The 18867-nt window shown below is 36.6% G+C and overlaps 2 protein-coding genes across 4 annotated transcripts in view; one reads left to right on the top strand and one right to left on the bottom strand.

The window, feature by feature from the left end:
• Nucleotides 1-16648, top strand: part of LOC109822250 — a 30500-nt gene extending 13852 nt beyond the window's left edge. Inside the window, exons 2-6 of one of the 3 annotated variants that reach the window (XM_020388435.1) lie at nt 4453-4498; nt 13226-13344; nt 15315-15372; nt 15490-15579; nt 16229-16648. In XM_020388435.1, the coding sequence (XP_020244024.1) occupies nt 4459-4498; nt 13226-13344; nt 15315-15372; nt 15490-15579; nt 16229-16422 (501 nt within the window). In that variant the 5' untranslated portion in view covers nt 4453-4458 and the 3' untranslated portion in view covers nt 16423-16648. The remainder of the gene's footprint in view (nt 1-4452; nt 4499-13225; nt 13345-15314; nt 15373-15489; nt 15580-16228) is intronic. The other 2 variants (XM_020388419.1, XM_020388428.1) reach the window with 2 other exon arrangements.
• On the bottom strand, nt 16771-17946 carry LOC109832859 (putative UPF0496 protein 2; the record flags this gene model as incomplete). Its single annotated transcript, XM_020400322.1, has 1 exon — nt 16771-17946. A coding segment is annotated over one exon (966 nt), but the record flags the coding sequence as incomplete, so codon positions are not given.

Genomic DNA, 18867 nt, shown 5'->3' with positions numbered 1-18867 from the left:
CTGGATTTGCCTCTGTACATGCCATAAGAAAGTCTCAAACTTAATTCCCCTTAGAAATTTGCCTTCAGCTGAGCGGGTGGTGTAGGACTGAGCACTGATCTTCTCAATCAACCTATTGATTTCGGAGGGAGTCAAGGGGGACAATTCGCGGACTTCGTTGCCTGAATGATCTTCGAGGTGCTTGAATAGGTAGTCAGCGAACTGCTTCAGGCTGAGTTGAGGGAGTTTCTTTTTGGCCTTCACATCCACACCCGCCATCGTGGTCTGATAATGGCAAGTTAGCTCCCATAAGACGTCGTATCTGGCGGAGCCGGCCATGCTCATCTGACTCAATTGCCGGTTGGTTGGGAAATACTCTTGATATGGTATATATCCCCCATTGACAAACCGAACACTCTCATCATTTCGTGGAGAGAAAGACCTAACTCTCCGTTCTTGGTGAGGAAAGTATTGGTGTCCGGATTGTAGAGCTCAAGCAGCACGAAGAAGTGGTTCACGCTAATAGGGAGGCCGTACATGCTGGTTCGGATAGGAGCATACAACCCCTTCTCACTCAGTTCCTGGCCCCACCGATTAAACACATAGCTCGTCATCCTTGTCTACTACTTATCAGCTGATGAATGGACCTAACCATAGCACCTGTAACCCTTGATGGGCAACTCCCTGCCTAACCTTGCAAGACGGTTCCTTACGGTACTCGCCTTTGTCAGCAATTCGTTCTGTAGCACTTCATCCTGTCCTAACACTCCAGTGTGAAGTCTATGAATAGAATTCCTATCACTGGAGCTCTGAGTCTTGCTCTAACTGATAAAACCACAGTGTACCCGCTCTTGATCCTCGGTTAAGCACCATGACATTTCCCGTATCACGACCAATTTCCTCAAATGAGACAGAGTAATGATGAGGAATTGGAGGGAGGAATCTGATGTTCCCGTCATATTTGTTCAGCCATTGCTCTGAGTTGCAAGAAAGAACTTCGGGATCCTCAACGGCTTCACCAAACATATAGTTAGACTTCCTCAAAGGCTAAGTAGTGTCCGGGTTCTTTGTGAGCGGCGCGTCCGTAATCAATCGTCGCAGTGTACGACTCCCCTCCCGCACAAGCCTAGGGATTTCTTTCGACCCATTCACATCGAACCGAGGTGCTTCACTGATAAGGGGCATCTCATCAGAAGAAGCGTAAGCAACACCGCTCTGACCACTCACCGCATGAGGAGAAAACACCATCGCCGAAAAATCAACTGCGACGAACAAAAGGGTATTTGTTAGATGCAGTTGAAGAATAATTTTATAGCAAAAGAAAGAGTTAAAACTAATCTCGCAACATTTACGAGACAATGACACTATCTCGTAGCTTTCGAGACAGTTACAACTGTCTCGTATATGCGAAAATCTCGACAATAGCGAGGTAGTGCACCCTGTCTCGTAAGTTACAAGACAATGTGAAACTCTTTTCTTTGCCTTTAAACATGTCTTAGCCAAGCAAAACACGTCTATTAAGCGTCGATCCCCGCAAATGAGGATACCGGCTCTTCCCAAATGTCTCGCGAAGGAGAACAAATGAGGATGCATATTCAAAAACTCTAACTTTGGAATCAACGAGACTAAAAGCTCACATCCGAAGGATGCAGCGGTGGCCTCTTTCTCAGATGATGAGGCAGCAGATCTACCCTTGAGAATCCTCGATCTCTTGGGAGACATAGTGGAAAAGTAGATTTTGACCGAAAATCCTAGAAAAAAGTAAGGGATTCGTGGTTAAAATCAAACAAAACTCAAAATAACTTAAGATTCAAGCCCTAGGTTCTGTTTTACCGAAGATCAAAGGAAAACCAAGCCTCGGTGAAGAAAGAAGCAATGAAAGAGCTCGAACCCGAGAAACGTATTCGAAACCCTCGATGAAAACTCATTTTTTTTATCAAGATCGGCTGCAAAGGAGGAGGAAAGGGTTTGAGAACTCTTTTATAAGGTTCGGGTAAAGAATTCAAACTTAGAAAAGCGGACAAAGTGGCCCAAAACCGTCGCAACATTGGACTTAAAAGAACCCCAGACCCGACGTCTCGCGTTCGAGCTAGACAATCAATCCTGTCTCGATCCTGTCTCGCTCACGCAAGACAGAAAAGACCGTCTCGCACGAAGGACCCTTCTAGCATGTTTTCGATGTGTATTTTGCTACATCTTTGACCCATTTCTAGTACATTTATAAACTCCGATGAGTATACGAGTATAAACTGCTTTTCGTGAACCTCCGATTGGTATACGAGGTTAAACTGTTCCCTACTTCGATGAGTATATGAGTATAAACTGTTTCTCCATGCTCTAACGTCTTAAGAGCTTAAACTGTGTAGACTCCAGCTATGTACGAGTATAAACTGTGTTTACACCAACATCAGAAGTAAGCATCCAGCAATACACCAGCAGTTACGCCAAGATTTGGTTCAAGATGGTTCTATTCCAAAATTACCCCTGGAAGTTCAACTGTAATTAAGCTACGAGCTCCTAACAAATATGATCAGTTCAGCGTTAACTTAACGACACGAGCTAATTCAACTTCTCAAAAGTAATACATCAACTTCAGTTACAGATTTCAACAATGGTCAGCAAAGTCGCAGTACCAGAAGTATTTCAGACTCTTCGATAAAATATTAAGGAAGCTGAAAACTAAATAAGTCAAGAAGCTGAAACCACTTACGGGTCCTTCTACACAGTCCAACGTTGGGCAGAAGCAATGCCTATATTGTCTAAAGTATTTTAGATTCCTCGATAAAATACTGAGGTTAAAAACTTTAAGGTATCTGTAGACGTCAAAAATTGACAATAGGTCCCAAATACAGCTCAAGACTGAGAGAAGACGAAGAACATTATCATCTAAATCAAAAAAGAGTAGCAAAAACAAAAGGAAGCAAAGAAGAACGCAAAACGACAACTCAAAGGACACAGAGCTGTCTCACAGTTGGTGAGAGTCTCCACTGTCTCGCGTTTACGCGAGACAGTGAGAGCTATCTCGCCAACTGCAAGACAGCCTCTCGCGTTTTCTGAAGCTTTTGTGACTTTTTGCGGGGTCTACGTGGCTTCATAATTGCTGGGAAACGTTTATTAATGTTAACCGAGACAATAAACACTGTCTCGCCTAAAGGAGGTAGTGATCGTCAATTGTTTCAATTTCTTTTCGACGGTTACGACTTCCAATGACTATAAATACTCCTTGGCACACTTGTGCACAAGACACTGACGAACGGAGAGGCTTTTGGAGAGCAGGTAGCAGAAAGAACTTGACATTTGACGAACTTTGAGAGTAAGAGAGTCCCTCATCCTCTATCAACCATCTTCAAGAGTTCATCGGTGTTTCCTCGAGTTCAAACTTTGATTTGATCTTGAGAATAGTATCTATCTTACCTTGCTAAGATATTTACTTAAGATTTTGTTTCCACGTCGAAACATCAACTTTCAGCCTCCTTCGTTTCCAACTTGGAATGTTGATTCGGTGGTCCACGGATAACACATCCCCGACATATGCAAAGATCCCACACAATCAGAATCTACTGCGTAGGAGTTTCTGTGTGTGTTTCTAGGGAACACCACGATTTTGTTTTTTTTATAAAGAAAATTTTTACATGTGTAAGGCTCATTCTTTTGTTTCTATTAAACGATTTAATGGAAGTTGCAATAAAAATTGTTCCCGACGTAAACAATGGTCACATTGAATTACAAGACCACATCATCATTAAGATCAAAGAGTTCAAAGATAACTTTGAAACTCTAAAAGATCTACAAAGCTTTCTTGAGTTATTAAATTATAGAAGAAGGTATATACCCAATCTTTTTAAAAAAGTTTCCTCACTTCAGAAAAAGCTTACTGAAGAATAATGAAAATATAAAGAAATAAATAATAAAGGAGTGATGTTGGGATATAAACAAAATTAGAATAACATTAAATGATGAGCAATTACAAGAAATTACCAACATCAAAAAAAATAAAATAAAATAAATAAAAGAACAAAAATCCCTTTATCAACTACAATGTGGAGATACATTAGTTATCCAAATTGATGCTTCAGATACACATTGGGTTGGAATCTTGCTTGCACTTTCGCCTAAACATCCACGAGCTAAATCGATATCTGAGCCTGGTTTAAAGGCATAGTTCAATCAATTAGATCCCGAAATATATGCATATTGCTCTGGAAAATTTAAAGGACCACAGAAAATTATGCAACATATGATAAAGAATTATTAGCTATAAAAATACTATTAATTCCTTAAAAATATATTTATTATCATCTGAATTTATTATTAAAACAGATAATCAAGCTGTTGCACAATTCCTTAAAAAGAAAACTAATTCTTTAATTGAGAAAAATGTGCGTAGAATTAGATGGTCCATGGAATTAGAGAATTATATTTATAAAGTTTGATATATTCCTAAATCTAATAACATTGGTGCTGATTTCTTTTGCAGACATGGCTAGTTCATCCAAACAGCCACCATATAAAGATAAAGGTAACTCACGAACTCCCCCTCGGGAGAGGTAAAGGAGCAAGGTAAAGAAACTAAACTATCACTACAACAAAAAATTGCTAAGGCCCTGAATGAGAATTTTGGACCATAAATAGAAAACGGGATATTCTAATAATATCTCGATTTCTTACAAATCCTGATAGCTTTGGCATCATAGGTTATGATGAAGCAATGGAATTTTTAGGCTAAATCATAAATTTTGATGACCCAACTAGCAAAAAAAGATACACTCATGAGCTAGCTGAGTTCATAAAAATTATTACTACGTCTGATAACATTTATGAATGTTCATATTGTATCAGGTGCATTAAACATCAAAGAGAACCTCAACAAAGAGGCAGCCAATGATGAATTCATTCTTGTAAAAGGGAAAATGAAAAGAGAAGCAGACGAAAAAGCTGCCCAAAACAAGAAGCCCAATGTTCCTCAAGGACATTGGGAAAAGCCTCTACAGTTAAAAGAAATTATAGTCAAAAACTGGTATAACATCAGTTTATCGAAAGAAGACAACATTGCTGTAAACAATCTCTGAAAGAAACTATAGCAAATGCGAGTTTCTACCCCAGACACTAATGCATGTTTATTTGCATTAGAAAAAGTTATCAAGGATAAGAGTCGACGGATTCAAGACCTTGAAAAGGGATATCATCGATGCAGAAACATTGTGGAAAACCTCATATGATAAAATCAATCCTAACTATGTCAGGGGTAATGAAAGCTCAGAAAAAACTATTGCAGGATTCTTTGAGTTCAACTTCTCGAAACCTAAAATCGATTTTGGAAGAAGTTAAAATTAAATATCTAGCAGTATCTATGGTTGATGACTTCATCTAACTAATAAACTACTTTAAGTTTGATATTTTTAAATATCAAACTCAAAGAACATTAAAAGATATGTTCTATAGTCATAAACGCAACCTAATTAACGATCATGCAATGCTCACTTACTTTAAACAGCTGAAAGAAGACGACATAAAATCATTGTTCCAAACAGCTTCTCAAATTATACTAAATCAATATGAAAGACCAAGGGTTCTAGTAAGTTTCGAGCTTATACCCTTATACAATGAACATATTCAGAAGGGTATAGTACATAAAATATATCTAGACAAAACTAGGCCTGAAGAATAGAAATCCTTTATTCCTGAAATCTGCAGTCAGGCACCGGAGGAAATAGGAAATTTTCAGAGGGTATTTGAGTTCACCATATGGCCAGTATGGGAATTTGACAGAACACTATTCTGCCTATCAGATATGGAGACTAAATCCACTAATAAGGGAACCACATTTTAAACATATCCCCTTCAATGAGAAAGATTATGATCTCGATGAAGAAACATAACTAGTTGCAATAGAGTTCTTTGAAGCCCTTCACTACAATAATGAAAAAATGATTATAAAGGATTTTATTATATTATATCTCCCTCATTTGGTTTTCAAAGAAGCAGAATTGCAGTAGAAATTTGAAGAAGAGAGAGTTTTAGGACTCATTGCCACTAGAGCAAGAGAATAGTATGAATTGATGATGAGCACTGGAGGAACATCACTTGTACGATCTTTCGACCAGGATGCTGCACCGGAAACTGATTGAAGCTTGGTAGGACCCGCCTTAATCTGGAAGCAACGGGAAAAGTTTGGAAAAAGCAGAAAAGCCATTGAAGTTACTTTCTAAAGCACCTTTTTCTAAAGCACCTTTAGTAAAGATACTTTTGTAAAGTCACTTTTGTAAAGCAACTTTGTAAAAAGAGAGTCGGTTTGTAAAACTTATGAATAGAGTACGTTGTAAGGAGGAAGGGCACTCGGAAAAAAACTCTGAGCCCTCTTAAGTTGTGTTGAGAAGTTGTGAGTGTTGGAACACTCACAACTTCTCCACACAACTTCTCCACACAACTTCTCAATGTGGAACACTCACAACTTCTCAACACAACTTCTCAATTATAAGAGGGCTCTGAGTTTTTTTCGAATGCCCTTTCTCCTTACAACGTACTCCATTCATAAGTTTTACAAAACAACTCTCTTTTTACAAAAGCAACTTTACAAAAGTATCTTTACTAAAGGTGCTTTTAGAAAGTAACTTTTAATAAAGGTACTTTAATAAAGTGTCTTTTAGAAAAGTGGCTTATCAAAATTACCTCAAACAGAGAGCTTATGCAATTTTTTGATGGAATCTTATGCAAAATGTTTGGAACAAATAACGTCGCACTATCGTAGAAAATTAGAAGATTTACGGTTTTTCACTAAAATTTTGTTTCTCCTTTGGTCCTAGTCGAGTTTTACCCTACATGTGTTTTTCTTTTTTTCAATTGTTTTCTTGGCACGAGATATAGTAGATGAGAAGGATACCGGGTTTGACTAGAGATTAGATAAGAGTTAGGTTTAATTAATTAGTATTTGAGTTTAAGTAAATGAGCTTTATTAAAGTCTAACTGCAATAATGTAAAAGTTTAATTATATTTAAAAATATGGGCCTTCATTTATAATATATGTTATCATAATAAAAAATAGAATTTAGTAAAATCTACAAGCGGTCTATAATGAATTTAAATAAATAACTATAATAGCTATATATCTAAAGTATCAAGTGGGGGCAATATTAGTACCATGTCTCAAAAGTAAATATAATACTATAATATCTATGTATATGCCACAGAAAAATCCAAAATCTAGTGGGGGCATTTGCCCACATCGAGTTGTATGTGGCTGTGCCACTGCTTACTAACATTCTTTTTATTGGACAGTAGAATGTGTTCAACTTTCTCCTTCAGTCGATATGAGTTTCTAAAGAGGATCTTTAGTGAGATTTTTCTCGTAAAAGCGTAGTTAAAGAAATTTAATTTCATTGTTTAGATTTGTATATTAGCATAAATACTTGTGCATAATATATTATACATGTGACTAAAAATTAAAAAATCAACAATATATAGGAAATAATGGGTATGAGATGATGGCTCCTAAATGTGCCACCAAAAGATAGCTATGTAATGTGGCTCATCTTACTAGTCATATCAAAAGGGGTGGTCCTCATCAATCTAGCTCTTGGTAGCTCATTTTCATAAATGAACTGTTAGCTCATAACCTTTATTCCCCAATATATATGTGTGTAGTAATGATGTGGTGAGATGAAATCTTATTGTGAGATGCGCTAATTGGGTCATCCAATTCGTGTCTGTACCATACATCTTATTCAAAACATCATCAAATATATATGATCAAATTTCATATAGGAGTCTTCTAGAATATGAATCAAACTAGTTTAATATGTTGATTTTTCAAACAGCTTAGTAGCCGTCCCTTTTGCACATAGCTAAAATAATATTTAGCAATTTCAAAATGCTATAATTTTTTCTACATATGATGAGTGCAAATCACGATGGACGGTGTTGATCATCGTTTTAGGTAGCTTATTAGGCCATCTCATGATAATAATTTGATCTTACCATCTCATTTTATCATTTCATATATATATATATATATATATATATATATATATAATATATATATATATAATAGTTGAGTTGTGCTACTAATTAATAGTATCAACATACGAATCTATCAACCCAAAGTTGAAAATGGGAATCCAAAAATAAAAACCTAAATTGGTGGATGTGATCTACTACACATGAATTTTCTAGAAATAAAATTTTAAAAGATTTCAACACAATTAACCCATACATAATATGTCGTCAAAATCAATGTTTCAGACTTTCATAAAGTTTATTTTTTTGTTTATTTTTTTGTCCCTTAATACATGATTGAAAGCATATTGAAATCCTTTAAAATTTTATTTCTAGATAATTCATGTGTAGTATATTACATTCATTGGTTTGGATTTTTTACTTTTGAGTTCCTATTTTTAAATTTGGGTTGATAGTATTCATGTTGGATACTATTAATAATAGCATAGCTTATATATATGTGTGTGTGTGTGTGCGCGTGCGCGTAAGAAAAGTTTTCCTAAGGTGGCACCTTAGGTTCAATCCTATGTAGCACGAACACAGATACGGAAATGGGACACGACAAATTAGTAAAATGTAGGATACAGGTACACGGTATATAATACACACACATGATCAAATATTGAATGAAAATATCAATAACATTTGTATGTTTCTTTCTATTAACTATAACAATTAAGAATCAAATTAAATCAAACCAAGAATAAGAATTAACAACAAAAAGTTCAGTTTTGACCAGATGAGATAATACAATGAGTTTTTTTTTTCCAAATATTTAAGTAACGAGTTTCAGTTTTTGGGTTAAAAAACAATTGGTTTTGAACCTGACAAGAGAAAGTAGTTTAGGCTGTAAGTAATAGGGAAATCCAGTTTTTCATTGAACCACAAGTGTCCATGGAGTGTCAGCGGAGAGTCAGTGTCGAACATGTGCTGGACATGGACAGGCCACCAAAAACAAAGTGTTCGTGTTACTTAGGTACAATCTAAGGGAGCACCACTTGATGCATGGATTAAACTATTATGAATAATCCACTCCATTCATTATGATCTAAAAGTTTCAAAGCATCTATAAAATAAAAATCATTATGTCAATACTTCTAACACATTTTTAATTGTCTCTTTAGTTATATTATCGTAAAACCGTTAATTTTACAATCCCTTGATGCATGAGTAATTATAATCCAATGTATCTAATTTACTATCTGTATACCATCCAAAATATATAGATTAATATGAACGGAGTGGATCAAAGAAATTGATTGTATATCTACTTTTTAACAGGTAGATATAACCAAGCTAGTTATGTCCTAGGAACATATAAGCATTCCAAAGAATAAAGATCAAAATGAACAGATTAGATCAAGCTAATTGATTGCATATAACGTTGTTTTGGAGGTGGTTCCTTAGATTGAATCCAAGACATCACCTTAGGAATACATTTCTATATGCAAACATATATATAGGAAAAAATAGGAATTTGGTACCAAGCACAAATTTTGTGCTTGGTAATGACGTGTCTCATTCGCATCTACTCTCCAATCCATCTGAATGTGGTCCCCAATTTGAATGAGTGGATGAGAATGAACCAGCTCACTACCAAGCACAAAAACTTATGCTCGGCACCAAGTTTCTTTATATATATATATATAAATTAGAATACACCCAGGATGTAATTGATTTAGTTACATTCACCTGTAAAAGTACATGTTTGGCCATCTATATTGTAAATTCAAGCCGGTTTATGTTATCATATCTAATGGATCCAAAATCATGTGGTTTGGAATTTTCTATCTTATAAATAAGCGACATTTTAAGCTTGATACAAATTGTTTTTTAGGTCATTAGATCTATAACCTAGAAACATTTAATTTATGTGATTTTTTGTCTCCATGTATCTTAAATGTATAGATCACAATGAACGATGTGGACTATTAATATTGATGGTCAAATATGTATTTTTACTAGTGAGTGTAAATAAGTAACGCCATATCACCATGAGTATATATATGCGAAAAAATGTAGGAACTTGGTACCAAGCACAAATTTTACGTTTGGTAGTGAGGTATCTCATTCTCATCCATTATATAACCATTGTGAATGTCGTCTCCATTTGAATGAGTGGATGAGAATGAACCACCTCACTACTAAATATAAAAATTTGTGCTTGATATCAAGCTCCTTAATATTGCTCTCTCTCTCTCTCTCTATATATATATATATATATATATAGGGAGAGGTTCTAATAAAAACCTCTTTAGCCTAAAAACTAAAAACCTCCTTCATCCAATGACTAGGATTCAGTCAAACAGTCAACAGACAAATGCATTAATTACCTCATTAAACACATGTATTAATTACATCAACTCAGTTAATCCAGATTCACTATAGTGAATCTGGATTCACTGCAGTGATTCGAGATACGTTGAGGTAGTGAATCTGGATTCACTACGTTGAGGTAATTAATGAGGTAATTAATGCATGTGTCTGTTGACTGTTTGACTGAATCCCAGCCATTGGATTCATCTAGATCCAATGGATGAAGGAGGTTTTTAGTTTTTAGGCTAAGGAGGTTTTTATTAGAACCTCTCCCTATATATATATATATAATATATATATATATATATAATATGAAATAATGGGTATGAGACTGACAACTCGTTTTGTTAAATGAGTTACCAAGAGAGCCATGGGGTGAGACCCACTCTAAAAGTCACATCACATGGATATGCCTAATCAATTTTCTCTCTTGATAGTTCGTTTAGCAAAATGAGCAGCCACCTCACAACCATCAATCTCATACACACACTTACATATAAAAGTCCAGGTGAGGACAATTTAAAAATTAAGGACTGAAGGACATGCTCTTCTTTCAATTAGAGTTGATAGGGTAAAAAGGTAATTTTACAAAACATATCTTTTTGGCTTTCCTTTTGTCTTTTTGCTTTTTCTTGGACATTCAAAACGATATTATGCCATAAATGTTGCGTTCGGGTCTACATCATTAAATATATGTCATATTTTAAGTTAGAAAATATATAGAAGAGAAACTGAGAAATTCCTTTTGTTGCAGCATAATATCGTATCTAAATTCCAAGAAGTCAAGAAACTTATGCATGCATGTTTAGAATTACATCTACAATTTAACTGATCAAATTAAGGGACAAACAAAAAATAGAATAAGAAATTATAAATAACAAGTATGTTCTAGTAAATTTTGACTTGGATACGACTTGAGATGACTATAGAAAGTTTTGAATTCAAGTCTCCATATTATTTTTCATCTAAGAAGCAGAAAATATATCCTAAATATATCTTTAACTACAGACTTATTTGTTTAAATGAGCAATATGTAAAACTTTTTAAGAGGTAGATGCATGTCAACCCCTCATCCAAAGATGCATAGTTCAAAGAAAAAAGATGTCACATTAGGTGTACTTTCATCCAACTAATCTCACCCACATCTATGGTTGAGATTTCTCCACCTTGTTACCAAGGACCAAATTTCACCCTTGATACCAATGATACTCATATTCTGTCTATGTGTGTAGAAAATAATAAAATAAGATGGTGAGATAAAATTCTTATCGCGAGTTAGCCCACTAGGCTACCTGATACGATGATTGGCATCGTTCATCCTAATTTACACCCCGCATGATCAATATTTAGAAAAAACCATATCATTTAAATTTTTTAATCATATGTGCAAAATGGACGTCTATTAAGCTGTCTGAAAAATTAACATTTAAACTAGATTTATTCCTGTTCTAGAAGATATCAAACTTTATGAAAATTTTATCATATATATTTGATGGTGTTTTGAGTGTATGGTGCTGATTTTGAATTTGATGAACCGATTAATCTAGCTCACAATAAGGTTTAAGCTCATCAACTCACAATATCATCACACACTCTCTCTCTATGCGCGCGTGCGTGTGTGTGTATATATATATAATATATATATATGAGATTAATGAGTATCCTTGTTATAGGAGGAGATTTTCCTCATTGTCGCCTATGTGGCACAATCGATTTCCTTCATTGTCATCTATGTGGCACAATCCCCACCATCCTCATAAAGTAGGAACAAATCTCTACCAACTCACATACTCTTTCCTACTTTATGAGGATGATGGGGATTGTGCCACATAGGCGTCAAGGAGGAAAGGCTTATTTGTTCTTAGGGTGAAACTAGCTTAGTTATACCCACTTGAAAAAAATGCATATTATGCATCGAAATTAGATGATCAACTTCACATCTTTAAAGGTCTATTAATAAAAAAACATGTATGTTGCGCACATCTTACACATGCATAAAGTGGTCACAAAAATTAACGGTTTCTCACAATACAACAAATGAGATCTCTTGATGCATGGGTTAGAACACTCTAATAGGTGATCTATTCCGTTCATCATTATCTAAAATATCTATAAACCAAAAATCATGTTGTTTCAATACTTTTAAAATATATTTTTCATCATTTCTTTAGTTATGTTATTGTAAAACCGTTAATTTTACAATCACTTGATATATGAATAACTGTAATCCAATGTATTTAATTCATTGTCTATATACCGTCCAAAATATATAGATTAATATGACCGAAGTGGATCAAACAAATTGATTGTATAATATATATTTTTTTACAGGTGGGTCTAACCAAGCTAGTTATGCCCTATAGGTGTATACACACACACAGAGAGAGAAATATAAGAACTTGGGACCAAGCACAAATTTTGTGCTCAACAGTGAGGTGTCTCATTCCTGTCCACTCTCCAACTCACATGTATGTGGTCCCCCATTTGAATGAGTGGATGAGAATGACTTCCAAGCACAAAAACTTGTGCTTGGTACCAAGTTCCACTATATTGCTTATATATGTAGAGTAGAACTTTTTGTCCCGGTGTAAAATTCTTCCATATTATTGAGTTATCATGAGAAATCTTGATTTTCTCTTTGTAAATTTTCATGTTGACAGACAAAAAGATAGACAAATAGACCTCTCTTTTCCAACAGCTGCAACCTTTTCAATGATGATATGCTTTAAACTTGATACTTTCTTAGTTGAAACCATGTAAATCAAGTAATAGACTAACATTATGATTTTACCTCTATATCAGATAAGCGCATAACTTTATACCTATAAATGAGTAGTTAAAAACATACTACCGCGTATAAATGGATGATATATTACATACGGATTATGGCAATAGAAAATTATGAGTCATCGCTGATGTTCTATTTGTGCATCTTCAGCAAGAGCGGAGCTGCAGGAATCTGGTGGTAATTTAGCCGCAGATGCTTTTGCAAATGTTAAGCATGTCCTTCTTCCAATTACTGACAGGAATCCTTATCTTTCGGAAGGAACAAGACAGGTAAATTCTATCTCATATGCTGTCCTACCTATCCTGCTGATACTAAAACAGTTCTATAAAACAATTATACACTCGTGACCTTTTGCATTCGAAGATACTAGATCGTTACTTATTATTGGTTTTACATTTGACATCCATGCTTATGATAACCTTGAGATTGTCACTTTTCATGTAGCTCTTTGTTAGTCAGAAGAGCTTTGCTTCATTCCTCCCTTATAGATTCAACAACAGCACTAATGTTCCTGTGTTCGAAGAATGCAAAATTATTGGGCGAAAATAGAATATCAATAATGCTGATTATCTAACACCTTTTCCAATATTTAAAGGATGAATAATCATCATGATAATAAGATTAAGGAGGATGTGGTTTATGGAATATTGTTAGAATGGTGACCTCTAGGTAATGTCACAATATGTGATGGGGGTAATTACGTATTAGTACCTTAAATCTTCTTTAATTGCCAAAAGGTCCCTCAAATCTCAGTATTTGCCAAAAAAATCCCTCTAATCTTCATTTTTATTTCCAATTTGTCCCTCTGTTAGAGGTTCTGTTAAATTTTCTAACTGCAGTTTGGTTAAGCCTTAGCCCGACATGTAAAGTTATCCGAATGCCCCTTAAATCTTCTTTAATGGGTATAGTGAAGAAATTAGGGGATTATATAGCCTTTAGAGGGAAATTTAACCATTGGAATAGCTCTGGTTTGGGTTTGAGGACGTTATAACTGTTGAAGAAGAAGGATTTGCTGGGTTTTGGGTTGCGGGTTTCGGGTATAAACCCATTGTCAGATGGTTGGGATATTTATATGTAGATATTAAGTATAGTGGGGGGGGGGGATAACCAGGAAATCTATGTATTTCTGTTTTTAATGGAAATTCAACCTAATTAATAACTTCTCCTAACCAGAGAGACGACTTGGCAATAAAAATGAAGATTTGAGGGACATTTACGCAATTAGTGAGGATTTCAGGGACATTTTGATAATTAAAGAAAATTTAAGGAACCCATATGCAATTACCCCTATATGATAATACGATGGCTACAAAAATAGGTGCTAAGTTTCATAAGCAACGATATGACTAGCCATGTGCTATGTGTCATCACGGTTTTGGTCATTTATGTCTTATTTGTAAATGTTGAGCACAATTGAGGTTAGAATTTAAAGCTAAAATATTGACAAGCACGAAAGAAAAAAGGGATAAGGCTAGTTGCTGAGGATAGATGCAGTCCAATCAATGAACGTTCTAACACTTCTATATAAAACGGAATGTTAGTCCATCTTCTTATGTTAGAATTAAAAGAAATGATAGAGGCACACTCTTAAGGCACACCACCAACCACACTCCCTCTCTCTACAGTGCAGGGGGCCCCACATGTGATTTTTTTAAGAAATCACATGTGGGCCCCTCTGCACTGTAGAGAGAGAGGGAGTGTGGTTGGCGGTGTGCCTTAGAGTGTGCCTGTAGCGCCTCTCTAGAATTAATATATAAAATGATGAAATGGGAAATTAACTTGTGACACTGGCGGCAAATAGTTACAGATCTTAATAGCGTTCTTGGGAATTTTACAGTATCCAAGAGTCGCCCGATGTGTGGTCCATCATTTCCTAGGTTTTTCTTGTATAACAGTTAAACTGGCTATAGCGCCTGTACAAGGCACGGGCTAGTGTTGTTTTTTATTTTATTTTATTTTATTCCTTGGTCTGCGCGCATGAGTGGTTCATGTAGTTTTTGAATATTTTGGCAAACAGATCGGCAATGTAGTCGTGACAGCTGATTCAAAAATTCAAATTGTTTTGTTTTGTTTGGGTTTGAATGGATTGGAAGCGCGGATTGTTACTGTAGTTGATACAGTACTTTCCATCCTTCTGCGTTACTTGCATAGTCATTGCCTTGATGAGGATTCTTGAATCCGTTATGTGATACATCTCTTCTCTCATCGGAGGCTTATGGTTTACTTTCATGTCTGCTAGGCAGCAGCAACCTCCACTGCTTTGGCCAAAAAATATGGAGCAGACATCACAGTGGTTGGTATGTTCATTTAACCTTCATTCAACCTGTTATCTTGACAACCTTACTGTTATAAGATACAGAGAATCGTTTTGGGCACAAGAGTGATCTTTGCTTACGGGATTTCAAGGGGTATAGTCTTCCTTGCAGTTATTGATGATAAGTCTAAAGAGTCAATCCCCGAGCATGAAGCCCAACTATCCAGCATCAGGTGGCACCTTTCTGAAGGTTAGTTCCGATTGGCATGTTCCGTCACACGCCCCGAAACAACACAAATATTAACCAATACTATTGTTTAATTGGAGCCGCTTTTGGGTTGTATGAGCTTCACTTTTTTGATTGGAAAAATGCCCCTCATATTTAGAAAATAAAAAGTAAATACCCTCACACTTGAAAAAAAATCGGTGGAAATGTCCTGTCGCCTCAAAAATCAATGGAAATGCCACTAAATTTTGAAAAATCTAAAAAAATAAAAATTTAAAAAAATACCAAGCTGCATGTTCCCTTGATAATTAGACTACAGCTCTCCCATGTTTCTCGCCATGCACACATCACATGCATCGGAGTACTAGCTATTGAAATTAATGCGTGTGGTAGCCTGCCACAGATCCTCTGAACAGGAAAACTTAAGGATGTGAATTCCTGTGTGCTCAACAAACATATATTTGCAAATATATGATATATATATACAACAACTTTAATACTCCGGATCTGAATTTTTGTAATTGAATTATTCATCTAATTGTCTAATCATAACATGTATAATCTCTGGAACTACATTATATATCAACTCAAAAACCTCCTTAACATGTATTGGAAGTCTTACCCAAACAAAATTGAGGTTTGTACATCTAATGGGGTAGGTGGCTGTATCTAGGTGGCTTTAAGGAGTTCAAGCTAATGGAAAAGCTTGGTGAAGGAAAGAAACCGACTGCAATCATAGGTGAGGTCGCTGATGATTTGGATCTGGATTTGGTTGTTTTAAGCATGGAAGCAATTCACTCGAAGCATGTCGATGGGAATCTGCTGGCAGAGTTCATCCCTTGCCCTGTATTGCTTCTGCCTCTCTAGAATTCTCAGCTACTTGATGCCATTTTATTTCTCCAGTGTTTTGAACCGAGTCGTTGATCTGGTTGATTTCCTGTTCTAAATTCGGTTCATCTTGTAGCATTTTTGAGTAAGTTAGGGTGCCTAAAGGGATTAAATTGAAATACTGGTGGCCTTAATAATTATTTACTCAATATAAAAAGAAGAGGAACAAAAAAAATCAATGAAGCAGATGTTTTGTTTGTGAAAACAGGAGGCATATTACAGAAGTATGACCCTATTTAGTTTTGTTGTGAACTATATTGGACAATTTGATGGCCGGGGCTGATCCAATTTTGATGCTGTTGTGAACTAGATTGGACATTTGACGATTTTGGTAGCAACAGGATATTGCTAGTTGAAAACAGAACTGTTATCTATATATATGCTAAACTTCAAATAACAACAGCCAGTAGCCCTCCAGAAGTTTTACATGCTAGTTGAAAAAGAGGAGTTACACGCCCTTATACCAAATCAGGGTGGTTTTACAGGAACTGACACATAAGGGTGTGTAGGTGCCATGTAATCCCTCACTTCTGCCTCTTACATATCCACAAGCTCCTGGGCAACAAGCCTCCAGCTCCTGTTGATGGAAGTCAAACACAGGTAAACATGCTCTTCAAGTTCCTGCAAGTGTTCTTCCAACCCTAACCCCATCTCTCCTCTTCTCTCCATCTCCTTCACCACCTCCCACTCTCTCTTCTCCACCACCATCCTCGCCATGCCCCTTCCGTTCTCAATGTCATCGTGCGCTGTCATCGCCATTTGACTCAGCGTATCCAAATCCCTCCCGACGATATAAGCTCCCTTCGCCGCAACATCAACCTTAGCTCCTATTCTCTTCCACCCTCTAAACCACTTTCCCGTTCTACCTTTCAAACTGATGCCAGCCGTCGCAACTGGCGCCACGGCAACTGCAGCTGCTCCATGCGATGCAATGACAACCATCGCGGCCACTGCTGCGCTTAGAGCGACAAGGGCCACATATGATGCGTTCCTCGTTAGGTGGTAGAGTTTCAATAACCGAGAGATCTTTTGATCAGCTGAGGTGAGGCTGCGGATCAGTGCGGGGTAGTGAGAGCGGATGGAGTGGAGGCAAGAGAGGGCTTTAGGGGAGAGAGGGTTGTCTAGTTTAAGGAGGGAGGAGAGTTGGAACAAAGCGGAGGGTGAGGAAGAGGGGAGGAGGCGGTGGATGGTTTGGTGGTGGGACCGAGCACTTTTGATGGAGGAGAGGAGGGAGATGCAGGCGGCAGTTGCTTGAGCGTTGGTTTCGAAGAAGTTGAAGAAAAGGCTGTTGAGATGGGTCAGTAATCTGCTGGAAGTGGAGTTACAGGAAGTAGCCACTGGGAGGAGGGATTCTTGAATAGATTCGAGGGGGAAGTCAGAGGAGGCATGGTCAGCGTTGCATAGGGGCGATGAGAAAGTGCGCTGTAGCGGCTGGGCTGGTTTGATATTGTACTCTTGCTGCTGGGAGCAGTAATAAGAGAGGTGGTGGATCGCTGTACTCGAATTTTAGGGTGGTATCTGGAGTAGACGTTGGCTAAGGACTTTGTGTGGAGGGCTTCGATGTATTCCTTGTCGACGAGGTCCGATGAGCTTCCGTTCTTGCTCATCGTCACCATCTGTTTCTTTGCTTCTTCTGATGATCTGTTCGTCATCTTTTGCCCACACTTTTCTTTGATCAAATCTCAAGTGACCCTTTTTGAACTTGGAGTACGGATCAACTAGAAGCCTGAGAGAGGTGAGATAAGAAGAAATGAACCCCTCTCTTGGTATTATTTACAAGGATAGGGGACTTCCCTCCCGTCTCTATTTCCTTTAAAAAGTTCATGATATAACATAGAAGAAAAAGTTTATGGATTTGAAATAGCAGCTAAAGGAGTGAAGGAAAAGCCTAGTGCCCGCGAGCATACGCTAACATATTCATTACTTATTTTCTATGGAATTGTCACTGCTCCAAATTCTTCTTCTTGTTTCATGCTGCTAATTAAAGACTAACTGTTTTCTCAGAGTAATAAATTAACAAATGTCCGTACGAAATAGCCGAAAGAAAATTTTGGCACGTTTCAGTTCATCCTGACAGTTCGTGATGCAATAAAAGAAAAAGTTGATGGAAGGCTGTGATATGACTTTGAAATAGCAACTAATAAAGAAAGGAAAACCCAAGTCCCCACGAGCACAGGGTGTTAAACTTTATTCTGGTGAAGTTTCCCTTGCCTTTATCCATGTTTTGTATCCTCTTAAAATTTCATAAAGGTTGGAAGTTTAGAATAATCTTTAACTCGCTGAGGGTAGGATAAAAATGGGTGATAAGTTTAGGCTTGATTCAGCTAATCATGTGGAATTACAAACTATCTCAAAAGAAAGTTTCAAAACTTACAAAAAGGCACTAAATATCCAAAAATAACATACATCTACATGTAATAGAAA

The sequence above is a fragment of the Asparagus officinalis genome, chromosome 1 (genome assembly GCF_001876935.1).
Source record: "Asparagus officinalis chromosome 1, Aspof.V1, whole genome shotgun sequence".
In the NCBI taxonomy this organism is placed as follows: domain Eukaryota; kingdom Viridiplantae; phylum Streptophyta; class Magnoliopsida; order Asparagales; family Asparagaceae; genus Asparagus; species Asparagus officinalis.
The sequence above is the reverse complement of the archived record's forward strand: the minus strand, read 5'-3'. Positions and strand labels throughout refer to the sequence as shown.